At 36.4% G+C, this 18,551-nt stretch overlaps 2 protein-coding genes across 4 annotated transcripts in view; one reads left to right on the top strand and one right to left on the bottom strand.

The window, feature by feature from the left end:
- LOC110841423 (uncharacterized) overlaps window positions 1–6,077 on the bottom strand; it is a 29,723-nt gene extending 23,646 nt beyond the window's left edge. Inside the window, exons 1-3 of one of the 3 annotated variants that reach the window (XM_087352116.1) lie at window positions 5,909–6,077; window positions 4,735–5,021; window positions 238–423 (exon numbers count right to left, since the gene is read on the bottom strand). In XM_087352116.1, the coding sequence (XP_087208242.1) occupies window positions 238–423; window positions 4,735–4,853 (305 nt within the window). In that variant the 5' untranslated portion in view covers window positions 4,854–5,021; window positions 5,909–6,077. The remainder of the gene's footprint in view (window positions 1–237; window positions 424–4,734; window positions 5,022–5,908) is intronic. The other 2 variants (XM_087352117.1, XM_087352118.1) reach the window with 2 other exon arrangements.
- A 1,952-nt stretch (window positions 6,078–8,029) lies between these two features.
- LOC110841402 (melatonin receptor type 1A) overlaps window positions 8,030–18,551 on the top strand; it is a 29,170-nt gene continuing 18,648 nt past the window's right edge. The window contains exon 1 of the mRNA XM_022086917.2: window positions 8,030–8,300. Coding sequence (XP_021942609.1) covers window positions 8,256–8,300 — 45 coding nt within the window. The 5' untranslated portion in view covers window positions 8,030–8,255. The remainder of the gene's footprint in view (window positions 8,301–18,551) is intronic.

Raw genomic sequence — 18,551 nt, 5'->3', positions numbered from 1 at the left:
CTTTTATTTCTTTTCCAATTTTTGGTATTACTATATGAAATCAACAACCAATATATTTACATTGGAAAGTGCAGTGACTTGTATGTGCAGGCAATGTAGAAACTGACGACAGAAACAAGTTGTTCAAAGGCAACACCAGTACCTAGCTTCAGTGGCACATTAATACAGTAGATGCTGGAAACTGTTCTGTAAAAAGTAGGTGGCCAATGACCAAAGTTATGTGTTTGTATGCCTTACCTTATAAACCTTTCTACATAATCCACAGAAGAATTGTCAAGAAATATAGTATGTGGTGTGGGATGACCGTCGCACAACTTTGTGAAGAATCTAGCAGCTCTAACTTGCAATATACTTCGATGAGTTTGAATTGATGTGGAACTAAATACAAGCTCCAAGTCGCAGTATAAAGAATTAGTGTAGATTCTGTGAGATAAGGAAACTATGAATATAGTATCTTTACAACAAATAAAACTGACAAGTTGAATAAACAATTTTACTAAAAAACACAGGAATCAACAAAATCAAGTGAATAATTGAATTAATTATGTGAACATCAACCACAATTGCATCAACAAATATAATGTAAATTTCACTTCTGCATAACAACTCTCCATCATAAAAAAGAGATAATTACAAATGATAAAGAATTATACCACATGACATGTTAGCAAAAGGTAGGACAATCTTTTTTACTACCCATCCTATCACATACTCCTACATAATGTTAAGAGATAAAAAGATTATAGAAGTTTGGACATTTCAAAAGAGTAGTTATAAATAGAATACAATGAAAAGATTACAGCTGGAAGGGAAAAGACTCCAGAACAACCTAGATCAAGATGAATTACCTGATCAATTAGTAGTGCTATATAAATTTTCACTATAATTGGTGGCTCAAACAAGATCTGCTCTTTGTGAGTGACCAATGTGGGCAAAGGAGGTCTGCTGAATAGCAGCAGGAGCTGTTGATTCAGAAACTGCATGATAGAAGCATCAGCAACCAAAATGCATTGCTGCAAGCTCACACCTGTTCCTGGCAGTGCAGTAACCTTGTTTTCTGATGGAGAATAAAGGCATGGATTTGCATAGCCAAGCTCACAAATTAATACATAATGCTTGTCAATTCATAATTGGTTTTCTTCATGAGCGAACACATTTAACAAAACAATTCACATTAATGTTTCCTTTATTCCTCCCCTCTCCCTCAAACCCTACATCCTTCAAAGCCACAGTAGCCTACATGTGACTGGTGCATGCCTCAGCTTTCATTTTGAGTAAAAACATTGTAGATGGCGAGGAAAAGTATGTTCTGAGGTGAAAGATGTAAAAAAATGTGGGATGACAGACATACTGGAGGTGTTTTCAATCACTCTAAAAAATCATATAAATAAGTACAATTAAGGTATTTAAAATGTGAGCATATTCCACTAACATATACAGCTTAATACTCTTCAGATATGAAATAAAAAACAACCAATCTGGTTTTACTAAAGTACAAAGATTATGCTGTATAATTTGGCCCAAGAAGAATAAGTACAGGTTCACCAAATTTTCAACACATATGAAGAATACACAGTGACACATACAAAATGTTTGATTCATCAATATGTTACTCTCAAGAGGCAAATAAAGATAGTAGGATTATTTTTACTTAACACACACAGTTTTATGTGCATATTCATAAGACAAATAGTGTTTATGGAGAGGTCATATTCATGTCTACCTGGTAATGTCTCCAAGGTTCATCATCAAAATTACTTCATGGACTGGACAAAATATGTTTATGGAAGAACTACAAGTTGTCATGTGATATAATTTTGATTCACGCTTGTCCATTAAAAAAATGTTTCACAAATGCAATTCTTTCCTCGCACAGTAAGTCTTAAATATCAGTTATTAATCGATTCCTTAAAAATAAGACAGATAAGGAAATGACACATACAGAAGTACTGAATCCTATGTAAAAAAATAACCTATTTTGTGGAAATCATACCATTGGGCATCTAGCTTTTTCAAAAGTGTCAGGCAAATCCTGATGTGGGAGGTTTCATAAAAATGTTGGCAATTGAGTATATCCATGATACTTCATCTTCCATGACACTCAATCAAAAATCACATATATGCAATTAAATATCATGAGAAATGTGATGCAGCACTCTATGTCAAATAACAGCATAAAAACAACTGTTAACATCCCAAGAATGACTAATATGAGAAGATCCATTTTTTCTACCCCACAATAGCAGAATATTAAAGCTAATGATCATATGATCATGCAAAGATACTAATAACAACCACTTCAAGAGAAAACAACATGGAGATGTGAGATCATAGTTAAACCAATAAAAATCTACTGGAGATCAACAATGGTCCAGCCCCAAAACTCATGTTCTTTTATTTTTTATATAGATGCAAAGAACCTATGGCTTGGAGTATACCTGAATTCCTGGAAAAATCTGCCTCATTAAGGCAGTTTCATTTTTCCCAAATCTTACATCTCTCTGCCTTCTAAATTTTTTGTAATGTGGCTTCCTCAGTACTTCATAATAAATAAGAAAAATGTTACACCATCAACAAATTAAGCAGTATACTGATATGCAGAACCTATATCAATGCCAAATATTTTATATGAAATCATATCATACTGCTTTATCGAAATAAAATGGCACCCATAAAAGAATTAAGCATTGTGTGAACTGGAAACTACATGGCAGGAGATAAGTTTTTGAATTGAAAACTCTAACCTGACACATTTCACCAACACTTCAGTGAATAAATAGGCCTACTAGCTAGAATCATAGCAGTCTACATGTTTATAACCTCCAGGGCATGATCAATGCACAGTGTTTCAAAATTATTTGTTTACCAATTCTCCACAGATGTTTGTCATGCCAAATACACATAGCCCCTCTCCTAACAATTGCATTTACATACAATCCACAATATTTTCTCCATTACAGCACAGATATTATTTGCCACTTCTATAAGGTTTCCTTGTCCAATAAAGTATTAAGAACCAAACTATTCAAATCTACTGCAGGAGCCACTTTTAAGCAAGACATACACAGTACAGCACAGCACAGTCAAGCACAGAGTATCAATGGAAGAACCAAAAAATCACAATTCATGTCTCTCCTGAAGAACATGATTTAATTTAGGTCTAATATATTTTAGATGGTTTTTATAGTGAAAGTGAAGACCTTAAACATCATTTGAATTTCCACACATCTTTGTCCAAAAAAATAAAACTTGATTCTGCAGAGTCCAGATCAAACCACAAAGAAAAAAAACCATAAGAAAAGTTACTCAAGTATCTCAAGCATTGAAGGATAACGAGTACATTTCTTTTCATGTGGCCCCCAACTCTCTAAATACAGTGCTTCATCGTTGATATTCACCACTACAAATACTCAATGATAACTGTTTTAGATATAAGAATAATGTACACTATTGTTAAGTACATCAGAATACAGAACACACTGCAAAATAACTCACCAACTTTGCCAGCCTATTGCCATAAGCAAAAACAGACTATTAGCTTGAGTTTTCATAGATTTACTTCAAAAATATATGAAAATCTGTAAACAATAAATAATGAAACACAAAACAAATTTAAACATATATTGCATAAAATATAATTAATGGAAATCAAAAACATACATACAAATCAGACATAATGAATTCAACTCAATAAAATTTAAATTATAACATGTAGAGAACAATAGGATAACTTAGCTATCTCATCCACCTTGCTGAAAAGATTGGGGTTGAATCACTTGGAGCCCCTGGGTGACTTAAAAAAACCGGAACACATTTCCATAATATTCTAATCTGTGATCCTAATCAAAAAGATTTCTCCCAAAAGAGAATGAATAATACTTTACATTAACTATTATGCCATCTGGATTTTCCCCTCATTTTTTAAATGAGTTCTTACTTTGGTACACCAAAAACATCCCTTTATTTTTTCAAATTTCATACCCTAGTCAGCTCTAACCAATACCTGCTATATGACATTGTTCACAATAAAATCTGAAAATCTCTTTATGCAACAGTCTTCTGTGCTATTGCACCATGTGGTCTTGAAGAAAACTGAATCATTATCCTAATGATGGAGGCAGTAAGCCAACTGAAATGTCAGTCAATTTCTATGAGACTATATACCACAATATCCCAGAAGTCAGTCATTTTCACATCTGCTCCTGTGAGAACCCAAAATCTCATTAAAAATCTCCATCCTACCTTTGCTCCACCAATCTACATTCCAAAACCTTATGTGCATGCCTCCAACACTTCCAATATCCTATTTAAGGTTTGCTCTCCCTCTGATCCCTAGGGTCATTCTTTAAACCTCCTTCACCTTTATAACTTCTCACAACTCAATTTATTGGGTTGTAATGCCCGGCAGAAAGTTGAACCAGCTGCTGGTCAGCATCAATATAATTTCACTGAGGGACATCAATCCTACTGATTCAGCCATAGCCTGTCTTCCTATTTATGGAAACCCACTATGTAAACTTACTTCCAGGCCTGGTGCAGCTAACCTGCCAGCACTGATTACATTTCCAAAGCACAAAAAGATGGAAGCAGAGCCAGCTTCCAAAACATAGTTGTCTCATTTTAGAATAATAAACTAAAGATTAAGTCCATAAAAACAGCAATAGTTAATGTAAGGCACCATCATCAGAACTCTTTTGAGTCATACTACATTGCATTGCATAAATGTTTCCAGACCTTCCAATATCCTGCTGTAGTTGTAAATGAAGATGCTCCCTTAACTTTTGCAACTCCAAGTTTTGTTTCTTCTGGAAGGCTAAGGTAAGAGATGCCCTAGAGACAGCCTCGCCTGCCATGAGGCATGACTCCTTCACTCTGGATCACTCCTGCGATCTTCAACAGAACATGTAAAAACAATGAAGTCTTCTTGGGCAATCATACATATCATGGATCAGTGTGATGATGGAGGCAGATACAGGCCGCAAAACATCAGAAATTCATTCCATTCTGACACAGTTGACTGCCTAAAAAAGATTAACTAAACTCAGATTACCACAAAAAGCTTAAAATCTTATGTGTCAATACAATGACTCTGTAAGAAGTATTAGTAAAATGGGATGACCTGGAGAAAATCTGGAGTTTCTGACCTTGTTGAAAGCAATCCAATGATGATACTATCTGTCAAACCAACTACACCACAGAGACTCCTTTACAAGCTGATAATTGGTGAGCTGTGCAAGAAATTCCCTACCATTTAATGATCCCAAACTTCATTATCATGTTCACAATAACCCACTGCTGAACCATGCCAAGAATCAACAGAACTCGGTGCACAACCTCTCACCACACGTAAATTATACTATCTTATTAAAAAAAATTAATTCCAACTAACATATAATCCAAAAATGATACCTAATCCACAAGAAAGCTAGACATTAACCCTAACTTCTACCACCACCACTGCAGTATGTCTACAGCTTCAATTGTCACTCCATTGTCGATAGGAATGGGGAAAATTTTAGCACTGCTAAAGATCAGGACACAGTAGAATGCAGTTTTCTTGCTTACTCTCTCCACCACATAGAAATTAGCAATCAGCTTTGAGAGTTTTTGTTTGTTAATGTTTAGGGTGGTTCCCTATTGTACTACAAATGACACACTACATTTATTTTGTCATCAGACACGGGTTTATACACTCGTATTTCCATTAACTTGATATGACATGTTCTAAATCCTTGGCTCATGTCAAAGCGACGGATCTATGGAATGTAAATTAATTCTAATTCTTACTCAAAAGCAAATTTTCATAACATATAATTGTAATCGTCTTAGGTGAAATCAAGCAGAAAACAGTGAAGAACACAATTTTAAATCAAGTGAAATATATGACAGCGACTCATAGAAACATTACCTTAAGAGAACAACACAAACGTACAAACGAAAGTATTTAGTTCCGACATCCGATAACCATCACCTGCCCATTACTAAACCTATTTTAGGCAGACAGACATCTAGATCGGAATTAGCTGTTAATTTTCCATACCTAGAATGGAACAGCCAATACAATAATATAGGAAATACCTAAATGTTTTGGTGTTATCTGTGGATTTTCATACCTCGAACAGAGTCGCCAATATATGAGTATAAGAATGACAGAGCCTGCAATTGTAAAATAAAACTCTCCATTATGAAAGCTGTAATAGTTTATGCTGATGATCAAGTATTATTAACAGAAGGACAAGGATATTTACAGAACTCTGTAATTGTATATTTTAGAATCACAATCATGGCAACGATAGGGAAGCACGTGATAAGATACATTTTCTATACGATAGAATAATTCTGATACAAATCTAAAATTTTAAATACCTGACAATTGGTATCTCAAATTTCTAGTACAGTAGCAAAAAAAAAATTACAAGAAAGATTAAAGAATATAATAAAATTAATTAGATACTAAAGGGATATTAAAAAGGCAAATAAATAAGGCTGCCTAATTGCAATATCATTGTTTCTCCCATCTTAGATTTTGTGAGTGCTTTTTTGTTTTCACTTGATTTAGAAAATCAGAGGAAGGTTTCAATAGCACATTTGCAACAAATTTCTAAAACAAATGTTTCAAAGGAAAAAAAAACAGACAAATGAGGAGCTCATAAGTTCACATTTTCAGGTTAAAAATTTGTCCTAAAATTCTTGATGTGATTCCTAAAATATACACGGAATAATTTGTAGAGGCGGGATCTACTGGATAAGACAATGAATTTTCGGAATCGATAAATGGCAGGGAATTTTCTTGGCAGTGGATTGTCAGCATCTCTGCTCTCTGCGGAGCGTATTTGACTGCGAAAAATTATGATTGGTTGAGTCTTGACAGAACGCGGGCGTTCTGAGGTTGTGTACAGGAAGAATTTTGTACCCAGGGGGACAGATATTATAAACGTAAACTGAATCGATATTTTTTGGCTTTGTACGTCTATATTTTGATCATATTTACAATTTGCCACAATATCATAGAACTGATAACACTTCTAGCAGTCAGCGGAATGATGATTTATGTCACGAAGCATCACTTGAATTTGCCTGTGATTCCTAAACTTCACCTCTCGTCCAGTGACTCACAAATGTTATTTGCGAATGTATCGAGCGTTGCTGTTAATGTTGTTAATAATAATAAGCAATGAAACAGTATGAAGTTACTAGTGGGGTATTATAAAGTCTGCAGATTGTCAAGAGTAAATTCGAATGGATGGTTTCAGTTGGATGGAGGTGATGGTTCATTACACTGAAGGCAAGAGTACTTGTTATGATTTTTATAAAGTATGGTGCTTCTAACACTGGCAAGAGCGGAGAAATAAGTTTGTACGTGCAGAAGGAGCATACTTTGAAGTAGACTGACCTCCCATCCTCGTACATTGGATACATCTAATTTAGAATAATACTTGCTGATAGCGAAGGTCTATAGGAAGCTATACCGAAGACAAATATGACAAACCTGGAAGGGTGTTTTCTGTACCGAAATGCACATATGCGTTCTTTGCAATTTTTTGTTTTTATAAAATACTACTCCAGTTATCTGACATATTTAGTTTCGAAGTATAAAAATCACATGGTCTTGAAGTCTTCATTTAGTACAAAGGCATTTTAGCTCTGTGCTAACGCATTATACTGGTACACATGGGTTCCTAGGATCCAGATTACCGTTCCTTTGTGGATCTTTTTGGTTCAGGGTAATGGGCGTGTCAAAAAATCCCACCCCTGTTCTGTTTCAGTAACTATGTAGCTGAGATACGCTGACCTACCATACGAAGTATGACATCATGGCAAAGACCACTGCTAGAGTGGGTGGTTATTTTATTATTTCAATCAACTGCAGAATTGTAAGTAGTATGATTATGAGCAGCAAGGCAAGTGGGAGAATGTTGCTCTGACCAGTTATGGGACCGAGTAAAATCACGATAGGACGGGATTCGAACCAAGTTTGACGCATTCGCCCCTCAGTGTGCCGTTGTGCGCATGACACAGCAAGCTAGGGGCGACTGCTACAGGGCCCATGGACCCAGTCACTAGCGGACACCATGAGATTTCAGTAGCAGTGACATCCCACATCCAACAAGTGTCCAGTGCTACACCACACAGTATCTGATCACTGCCACGTGTACGTAGATACGTCGTGGATCCCTCCACTTATGCCGCCCTGGTTCCTGTGAACATGTGCGGTGGTACTGTGTTAAAACCGACCGCGCCCTTTGACCGCCATTATGGCCCACAATGAAGAGGAAGTAGCAGCTGTTTTCCCTCATCAGGTGAGTAAAAACCAGCTGTCCCAGCCAGCAAATATTTTAAAGTTACCGACGCTTCTAATTGCGTACAAAATAATTTGGGGGCCCACCTGCGAACGAAAATTATAGGCATCAAATTGTTAGGTGCGATTTGCAGTTTGTTGATTCGTTCTTACATTAGCTGCCTTCAACGTTCACCCCTCGTTTCATGTCATACATAGTTTTTCACTAATTTGGTGGTGGAGTGGGAGTGTTTCGCTGAATTCTGATAAGTCCAAAATTTCGGACACTGAAAATTCATTCGGTCTTGGAGTTTATCTGATATGTGGTTTCTGTAGTCTTTTCCTTAAATATTGCAGACCATCCTAAGAGTTTTATCATTCTACCGTGATTTTAGATTTGTAATTCATATTCATTAGTCCAGACCGCTCTACCGTAGAGCTGTTAGCATTACGCCGTTATACAGTATTTAATGGACTGTCATTTGGAGAACTTTGCACAGTTACCTCCATGTCTTTAGTGTGATAATGAACATAACATAATCTGACGTTATTTTTAAGCGTATAATTTTGAGAATTTTTATATTTTTGCATGACTTCGCATGTGGTAATGTATATAAGAGGCAGCTGTGGTAACTGGATTTGTATTACGTGTTTAATTGCTGGTTTTCTTATAATCTGATGGCCTCTAAATGTCATGGTATTTCTCCTACCTTTTTAAACCACTAATGTTTATGATCATTGTTTTTTTTAATTTATAAGCGGTATACAAGTGAGCTTACATTGTAGTTGCTGGTTAGATTTTTGACTCAGTCACCTATAATTCCTACGAGTAAACAATGACAGTTTAGAAATAAATATTAGGCCTACGGATTAGATCTAATTGTTCTGATTCGGTCGTTGATATTCAAGGATGGATGTTAAGATAATTGTTAACCTTTTGAAGTACGTAGTGCACCTACATATTATTAAAAAAAATCTCCTACCTGAAACGAAACATTATTTATTATCTTTATTAAAAATTGTCAATGAATTAATGTTTTTAGGGAAACTAGTGCTGTTTATTCTGGGAATCATTCGAAACCCATAAATGCAATCTATTGGTAAAGGGTAGAGTGTATGAAAGTCACAGTAGGTGATTCATGTAAGTTGCCACAGTGAAACCGAACACCTTAGTACACCTTACCACGCTTATTTCTAAAGATCGATTGAAGAAAACCTTAGCTTATGACATTTGAGTGCCCTATCACAGTGCATTTTACCGTAGACTCTGAACTTTGTGTTCTGGGCGAGGAGCACTTTAGAAGCGACTGCCTGCTTTCTTTCTGCAAAAATATTTTATATGTGTGCGTTCTATTAAGTCTTCTTGCACACTCAGGCGACTGCGAGACGTCTGCTCCTTCTGTTGACTGTCTGTTTTGACGACTGTGAGAACAGCGGTATGAAAGTCAAAATAATTTACTTGAATAAAAAGGAAATGTGGTTGACCAATCAGGAGGTTTCGTGAAAATTTTGAGTAATTTATTTTGAAGTTTTAATTAATTTCGTGTGTTTTCAGAAGGCGAAATTCGATAACATATCCGTGTGTTATATTATTATTTTGACGAGCGTAAGGAAGTGATGTGCCAATTAGGCAATATGGAACCAAGCTCACAATTGCAGAACGGTTACAAATTACAGTAATTAACTTTATATGAAATTCTGCTAGAGTACTTCAACAGTTGGTATTCTAATGAACGGGGTCTCATACGGTGGTGCATAACTCATTCGAAAAGTGAAGTCCTCATGCGACTGGAAAAATAAAAGTTCCACGATTATACTTAAGAAAGCTGCGAATTTACGCTATAAATTTAACCTTGCAATCATAGCAGGCAATTTAAAAGGCTTGAGTAGAGAATATTTGTAAGATTTAAGATTCTCACGGCTGTCTGTCTGGTTGTTGCTCCGTATGGTATGGTATAAAAGGCGATTGCATTGACGATGGAGGCAGCAAGCACCTCTGAAACGTCGGTCAATATCTGCCAGACTACACGTCCCAACAACCTGGGAAACAATTATCTTTATAGAATATGAATTTGTGTTCAGGTTACCTTAGAAACGTATTTTGAGGCGTTAGCATGTTGCCGCGTTTTAAATACTTTTGCTCATTACTGTGAGTACAGTGGGCACGAGAGAACAGTTTTTATGTTTGTTTTATATGGCCTGTTATTTGTATAGGCCATCTGATGACAAAATAATATTCGGATTTGTGAAATCTAGTTGTAAAGAACGAAATAAAACAGGAATTCAGAATGTGTCTATAAAGATGGGCTGAATAAATTCGTGTCAAAGTACTTCCATCTGAAACACTGCATTCCCACATATTACACATTCCAGAAGCTATTGAATCAATACATGCACGGTTAAAACATCTGCATGTTTTATACAATACAGTTAGGCCAGCTGGCCACAAGCAGAGTATATACACGTTACAAAGGCAGTGCTATTAATAGCCTATTTAAGACTGCGTGAATTAGCAATATCTGCATGAATTTTAATATAAATCCGTCCAGGGAGTTGATACATACGGGTAGACGGGCACGCTCAAGTCTCTTATTTTGTGTACATTGTAAAAGGAATGGATAACTCAAGCATTTACAAAAAATTGTTACCAATAATTTAGTCATGGACCAAATATATTTAGTGTTAGACTTACTTAAGTTGTCAGACATTTTCCAATTATTCGTTATAAGTAGTTTAGGTTTGTTACGACTTAATTATGATTTAAGTTTTATGTCCTGTTTATATACTTAATCTTATAATATCTTTGAAAAGAGTTTATTTATTGATCTGTAAGATACTTTTTTATGTTGTTCTATGCCATTTGTGTTCTCTGCATACTATTTCCATCTTTGGAGCACTATCACAGGCTTTATTAATGTAAGTGTGACTACGTTATTCAATTTATTGTGGATTACCAAAAACTGCAAACCTGGTTGAAGTTTTATTCTGGAAATCTTCTTTTACTTATACATGGCCCAGATATTGGCATTAAATTTATCAGTTTTCAGTAGGCCTATCTAACCAGTCTGCTTTGTGACTACAGCCTCGCCCTTAATTTTGCAATTACTATATATTACGTAATCAGTATCGACCCTCTCCAAGATCATGCTTAAATGTCTATTTATTTTTCGACTAAACCATTAACCTGTTTGTGTGTCATCCTATCAGGCGAAGAACTAGTGTTTATATTTCTTTAGGTTTGCATATTATACGACTGTCTTTGGTATAACAAAAATTTTCCATTAGAAAAGCGTCCTTTACACAAACTGTGCTTTGCTAGGTGATATTTTAAGTTCTCACCGTAACGAGTTAAAATCATTGTCTTTTTAGATGTTGCCGTATAATCTTGTATAAATTGACCGATGTTCCAAAGGGTTTTGTTCACTCCATCATCAGGGCTGACAAAACGTCAGTCAGTTTCTAACAGACTACAAGGAGAAATATCCCAGAAGACAGTTATCTTCAAATTGTGTTTGTTTGCAGATGGGAGATGCACCTTTATGTTATAAATGTATCCCTCAAGTTACAAAATTAGGATCACTGGTGCTAAAGTGGATAACGAGGATCATGAGTAACCTTCAGATTCAACATGGCTTCCAAGCCAAATATACGGCTACAAATATTTAGATGGTGTGATGTCATATATCTCACCAGCAATGATCATGAACTCCACTGAATCTCGAATGAGAGTGTTTATTGTTTCGTTCTATATCCAGTTCAGTAACTTATTGTTAGCGACCACCTACGCCCACGCTCATCAATTGCTTGATGTGTTTGACAGATCGTGGGGAAGGGGGAAGTATTTCTTGCCAAGAAGAAAAAGCAAATGCAAGCAGCTTTGTGGTTTTCCTACGCAAAACAGCAGGGACGGTATTTATGTGCTACGTGTTTCATCCGGCATGTTTTCAAATGGCGGGAGAAACAAAATTTTTATAAAGTCCAGCCAACTGCCGGCTCGAAACTGAGGGTCTAACTGGTGCAGTGTGCCACATATCTAGGCGGCCACATTATGTCCATAACTGGAACTGTGCCTGTACTAACTCTCTGTTATCACAACCGGAAGTTTCAACACTGATGGATATCAATATCCGCTATTGGATATAATCATCCTCACACCCTGCTTAACTAGGATTAATTAATTTTATTTTCCCATCTTCTCTTCGGTCTTCCAACTGGCCGTTTTCCAGGATATTTTCCCACTAAAATTCTTTGGATCATAAATATCATTTTTGCCAACTTTATAACAAACTGAAGACATAAAAATAAAGTATCTGCATACATTTATATGGGGAATTAATAGATCTATTTTAAAATACCCTAGTTTGATAGCTGTGCCCCTTTACTGTGGACAAACTAACTGGTGCTCTTTCCACTAAAACGGCCGGAACATAAAACTGACTACTCACCTTCAACTAGTGTTGTATTCAAGTTTTTTTTATTCTATTTGTTCAAGTACAAAAGAGAAATATATGGTACTGGATGTTATTTGATGGGTTATAAACCTTTAGTTAGATATATAGGCAGGATCTGTTGTCCCTGTTATTAGCCCAAGGCGGCTAATTGCTATTTGTGTGGCAAAAGAGTGTTTCTTAAAATCTAAGCTAGCTTTCAAGAACTATGCGCTGTTTATCGTAACGGAATCATGAGAGCAAAATACAAATGTATTTTCCCTTCTAACTGATTCCTTCTTAAATGTTTTACGCCTAGGTGTCTCATTAAAATCTATCTACTGGCAGTTTCTTGTCTGTGCAACAGTGTGGCCAAGCGACAGATGCAGGGTAAAGTTGCCATGGCAACAGGGAGACTCATCCTGCCCGCAGGCCACCAACAGATAACGCGCGCGCGTGAAGGAAGCTGGGTAACGATTACCCCGGGTAGGATTTTCCAAGTAATAGATGATTTAGTTCTACTCGGAGATGGTTAAGCCCATTTGCATTGAACAAAAATCTCTCCTTCTTTGTCTTCTGGCCCCAACACTGAATTGTATATGACTTTTGCTTTGTTTCCTTGTCAGCGTGTTTTGGTGTTTGTTCCCCATACAGTATTTGAGAGCAATGGATCTTAAAGAAACGGGTTGTTACTTTATCGAGAACAGTGCTTCATAATGTTGCTTATTTTGTCTCCTCTATAAACAATATCCAATCGTTTCAATACTACAGACAAACTAGCTAATTATTGTCCTGCTTAATTTAAGTATTTTATTGTGTTGTTAATGTTCTTAAAATTGCTGACGATCTTGTTTTGATTTTATGCAAATGATAATATGAAGCAGACTGATTGGGTTCAGTTCGATTGACGAGCGCGCTGCACACATGCATAATCCTTTATATTTTTATTATCATGAGACTAGAACCTTCCATAATCGTGAAAGTTACATTTAAAACCTTCATCAAAATGTGTTAATTTCAACTAGTCTGTAGCTTTTAACTGTCAACTTGTTTTGTTGGACTTTTTCCATCATCTAGATTATAAAATAACAAAATCACAACGTTTCGAAACATTGTGATTTTATTTTATAATTTAGATGATAGACGAAGCCCAATAAAACAATCTTACGGTTTACAATGTACAATCGTCAGGAACCTTTAGGCTCCATCCGTATTTGTTATGTTCTCGACTCCTTTTTTTTCGTTCATAATTTTATAATTCTCGGTCCAGATACAGAATAAAGAGAAGCATGGGTATTAATGAAGTACTGTAGCGCATAGAGAGGTCAGTAAATGTCAGCTTTAAAGTATACTGGCTGAACTTCTGCACGAAAGCTTCCATGTAAATTCCTAGGACACGAACATGGGGTGGGTGTTAGAGCAGATAACTGAAATCGAACAGATTGAGCGAGTAGATAATCTAATTTTAAACTTCTTTGTTCTGACCTTCAGCCTGGCATATAAGCCGTAACACCACTTTGTTTCTTAGCATCCAAACTGCTGTCTAGTTCGGTCAGTAATACTCTGATATGATGTTCATGTAAGAAATTCGTTTACTGTTGTGTCCATCTTACGACATTTCAAGTTGTTTTACAGCCACTCAAAATAGTGCAGGAGTTAGGGAATGCTAACGCATACCCTTCCTGAAGCACTGTCTGTTTGGAGAGACAAAAGGCAAACACTGCTTTGTCTCTGTTTATCATTACGACGCCATGGAAGGCGTTAATGGGGAGTACAGGTGGAAGTTCGTTTGAAAGGCGGAGGTGAGTAGTCACTTTCGCGACTCGCCTGGTGTCAGACCCCACTACCGGGAGAAGATCCCCTGGCTAGAAGGGTAGGCGGATCCCAGAGAAAATTTGCAGTGGGAAACAAGTCCCAGTCTGTCCAGTCAGAAGCACCGGCTCATGTTTAGAGATGTTAGCGGAAATTGTACACAGCTCAGTATTGCGTTTTTATACATTCTGTTTATTTATGTCAGTTAGGTCTACCTGTAAGTAAATGTTGCCAGACAAAGCTATAAACTACGCTGTAATTTGTAACATAAAGGACAAAGTTCCATACAAATTGTCTAAGTATGTTTTTTATTTGTTTGTCCGGACCTAATTTCATATATCTAGCTTTAATGCCTTACTGGTTTTCATCAGACAAAACTAAATATATTGTTCAGCTGCCACGATAAGATGTCACTATCTACAAAACACGCTTTTAACGAAAGACTTTGTAAATATTTAGAGACAGAATGTTTAGAAGATCGATATATACGATATTCAGAAGGAAACTGTCACTCCCACCTCAAACATTTTTAAGGTTGGTGCTGTTGAAGGTAAGAACAACTTAGGAAATGTACTCATTACGTAATAATTATAACGCCAGAATTTGACCTTTTGGTCTTCAGCCAAGATAGCCTGGAAGTTCCCCATCTAGTCACTTACTTACGCTAAAATTCATGTAGGTATACACATATAGTTACCTATTTGAGCAAAATTTGAACGTGTCAACTAGCTTTATTAAAACAACCCAATATGAATTTTATTAAAATATGTCCAGCCATTTAAAAGTTGTTTTATGCGTATAGACAGAGAAACTGAGCGACTTGAATAAACAATTTATATCAGTCTGTCATAGCATTAATACATTTCGAATTAACGATCATTAATGAAACTTGGTTTACGCTGTACATCATGTCACTCGAGGCTAAATTCCATATGGGTGCGAACGCGCCCGGAAAAGTATGGAATTTGGTTTAGCCTCGAGTGACATGACATATAGTGTACACCATGTTCATAAAAACACGTTAGTTGCTCCAAAATGTATTATAGCTGCGGCAGGCTGATATAAACAAAGAATAATAATATCATATGTTTTGCAATTAAAACAATGCTAAACGTGACTTTATATTTAAATTACAGGCCAAAAATTAGCAACATATAATTCGGGACATATGCTAATAAAATCGATAACCTCGAATAATGTATTTCGATTACAGAAACAGTTCCCGAAATTGTTCCCACTCTGCCTTAAGGATGCGGCAACTTCTTTGACGTCAGAGTGACGCGTGTGGTCTGAAACTTGGGCTGCAGGGGAAAGAACACACGAGACTGTTTAATTCTGGCTCCACCCACAAAAGTTGTGCAGACACTTTAAATTTGTGGTCAGTATTTAGACAATCTGGAACATATTCAGGCATTCGTATTGCTTGGTGAAGATTTATTTTCTTTAAAATAACGAGGCGCTGCTCTTCAAACTTATCCGAGGTTTTGATGAAGACTTGAACATCAAGCGAAGCGCGGAACTGCATTTTACGAATACATCCGCTGCTCGCCTCCACAGAACCACGAGTCCATAAAAGAAGTTGACACAGGTGTGTATTTGTATTTTGAAATAGAAAACTCTACTTTAAAGTGTAAGCTTGTAACAAATGCGCCTAAAATGTTAACAATTGACACTCTTTATGTAATCTCGGTGTTCGGTGTGAGTTGTGTTGATTGTTGCGTTTGGCAGCGTTTCGGCAATGATTGCGGTTGCCATCTTAGAGATGAATGTGTAATGGGGCGAGTTCTAGAAGCCTTTATAATCTCATCTTAACGATATTTGTAACATTAAAACGAATGCACCTAAGTGAAAGTGACATTTCTACTTTGCTTGCAATGGTTTAAAATGAAGTAGAGAGGTGTATAAAGTAATTTCGTATATGTTGATCTATTCACCTTTTCAATCCCAGTCGTAACTATATGTGTCACCTACTTCAACACAATACAACTCTTATGTTTTAGCCACGGAGTGTGTTTACTTAAAACTTTAGAGGGCTTTTAACATATTCTTAACACATACAAATAGGGGAACAGAGGAGTTTAGACGAATAGCATTACCCAGCGGTCCTCCATTTGAAGATTCCTAATGTGAAACACGGATCTATAGCTTTGTATTGTCGTGTTTAAAAATAAAATTATATAGTTACGTGTGTGGTTAGAGACACCTCTATGATCAACAGGTAAATTAATCACGGTACTTGTTGCTAATTAATAATTTATATGAGTGTGTCATTATAAACTAATCACTCAGGGTATGCACTGACTTTCTATATTGTTACATTTTCCCACGTTTGTCATTAACTATAAGTAAACATGAATATGGACATTCAGAAACGCATAGAACATTCTGATAATAGATTGCGTGGATGATCGTAGCTTAGAGGCGAAAGCAATGTTGGAATGAACCTTAGAGAACCGCGTTTTGAAGATGTGATCTGGTTGAATAACTCAGGATACTTCTTGACGGGCAAATTTCTAGTTGCTTAAATGTTAACAGTAAGAGTGTAGCAATGTCTTTCACGCTCGCAACTGAATCGTACAAGAAAAAAAAAAACTTCAGCGTGTGATTAAAACGTGGTTACTAAACCGATAAACCGAATCCTACCACAAGTGAATCCGTCTTCTAACTCTTAAGGCAACGACTAATCAACTCCCATGCAGAACGTGATGCAGCTAGGAGTTTTAGCTCTGTGTCTGTATGACGGTCCTTAAACAGAGCAGACTTAAGTGCGCTCATTCTGAATGTGGAATGTTCTTGTAGACTAGGATTGTGCGTGTTGTCCTATTAAGAACTTCAACGAAAGATTGTCAATGGGCTGTGTACGAATCATGATATTGCAAGCTACTTTGTATTAATAGTTTCCGAAGCCTTACCTGTAAAGCTGCCATGCGAACTTCAGAAGTTGAAGACGCACTAGGACGAATCTTAACTTAGGCCGTTTTATGTGGTAAGTGAATATGGTGATCATGCGTAATCTAATCTGTATCTGTTTATGCACTTGTGGACAATGCCAGTCGATCATTGTAGCTAAGAATATAAAATTCAATAGAGTGAAATGTATATAAAGTAATGGTGCTTGTTTTTCTAAATCCACAGAACATGATTGCTACTTTATATATTCTCTAGCAGTATTACCTCACGCGTTCAGCAACTCCATCAGAAGACAGTGTGAGAAAAAACTGCCTTGAACTGGTTTCTGGAGAGCGATAACATCATTTCACTTTGGGTGGAGCCTTTGTGGTGATGCTCAATGCACAAATCAACCCCCTTCTCGCATTATGACGTCATATTATCACGCGCCCTCTGACTGAGCTCTGCGTATGTATTCCAAGCACGAGACATCACAATTTAGTTTAGAATTTCCCAAGTGGCATGCAAGCTGATAATGAAAGTAAGCCTGTATTTGTAATGCCCGAAACACGTCTTATGAGGCATTAGAAAAGTTTAAACTTATAATTCAGTTTTTATTACACAATTCTCGCATTCTTTGCGTTACGGTTGAATACATTTAACACATTAATGTATTGTTTATTTAGGTTCAGAACTTGAAAATGTTGTTAAAATACTAAGGAAAACACTTCAACTTTGAATGTTTCTTGCAACGTTACCTTGGGAATAAACAGGTGGGAATTATTGTTCCACTTCCCATGGTTGATGTCTGTCACAAATTATTCATAGCAGCTGTTCAGAGCTATCTAAGCCAAAGAATATCTTGAGAGCAAGCGCCCATTACAGTAATAAAATTTCCTGTCTGGTAGTTTCTGTGCATGGCCCTTAATGGAATTTGAAGTCATACAGCGGCATTCTGGTGTTCAGCTGTTTCTGAGTGTCGGAAAACGGAAATTATAATTACGTAAGAATAACCATGACCTTTATGTGACTACAGCAACTGAAGTGAAGAAAAGTATTAAGATGTGAATCTTGAAATAATTTAACGACATTCATTTCTACGTTTGGTGGCTGAAAGAACTGAAAGTATTATTGGTTTTGCTTAC

Source organism: Zootermopsis nevadensis, unplaced genomic scaffold (assembly GCF_977971745.1).
Source record: "Zootermopsis nevadensis isolate Lab colony 2312 unplaced genomic scaffold, Znev_1.0 Znev_ptg000020l, whole genome shotgun sequence".
In the NCBI taxonomy this organism is placed as follows: Eukaryota; Metazoa; Arthropoda; class Insecta; order Blattodea; family Termopsidae; genus Zootermopsis; species Zootermopsis nevadensis.
The sequence above is the reverse complement of the archived record's forward strand: the minus strand, read 5'-3'. Positions and strand labels throughout refer to the sequence as shown.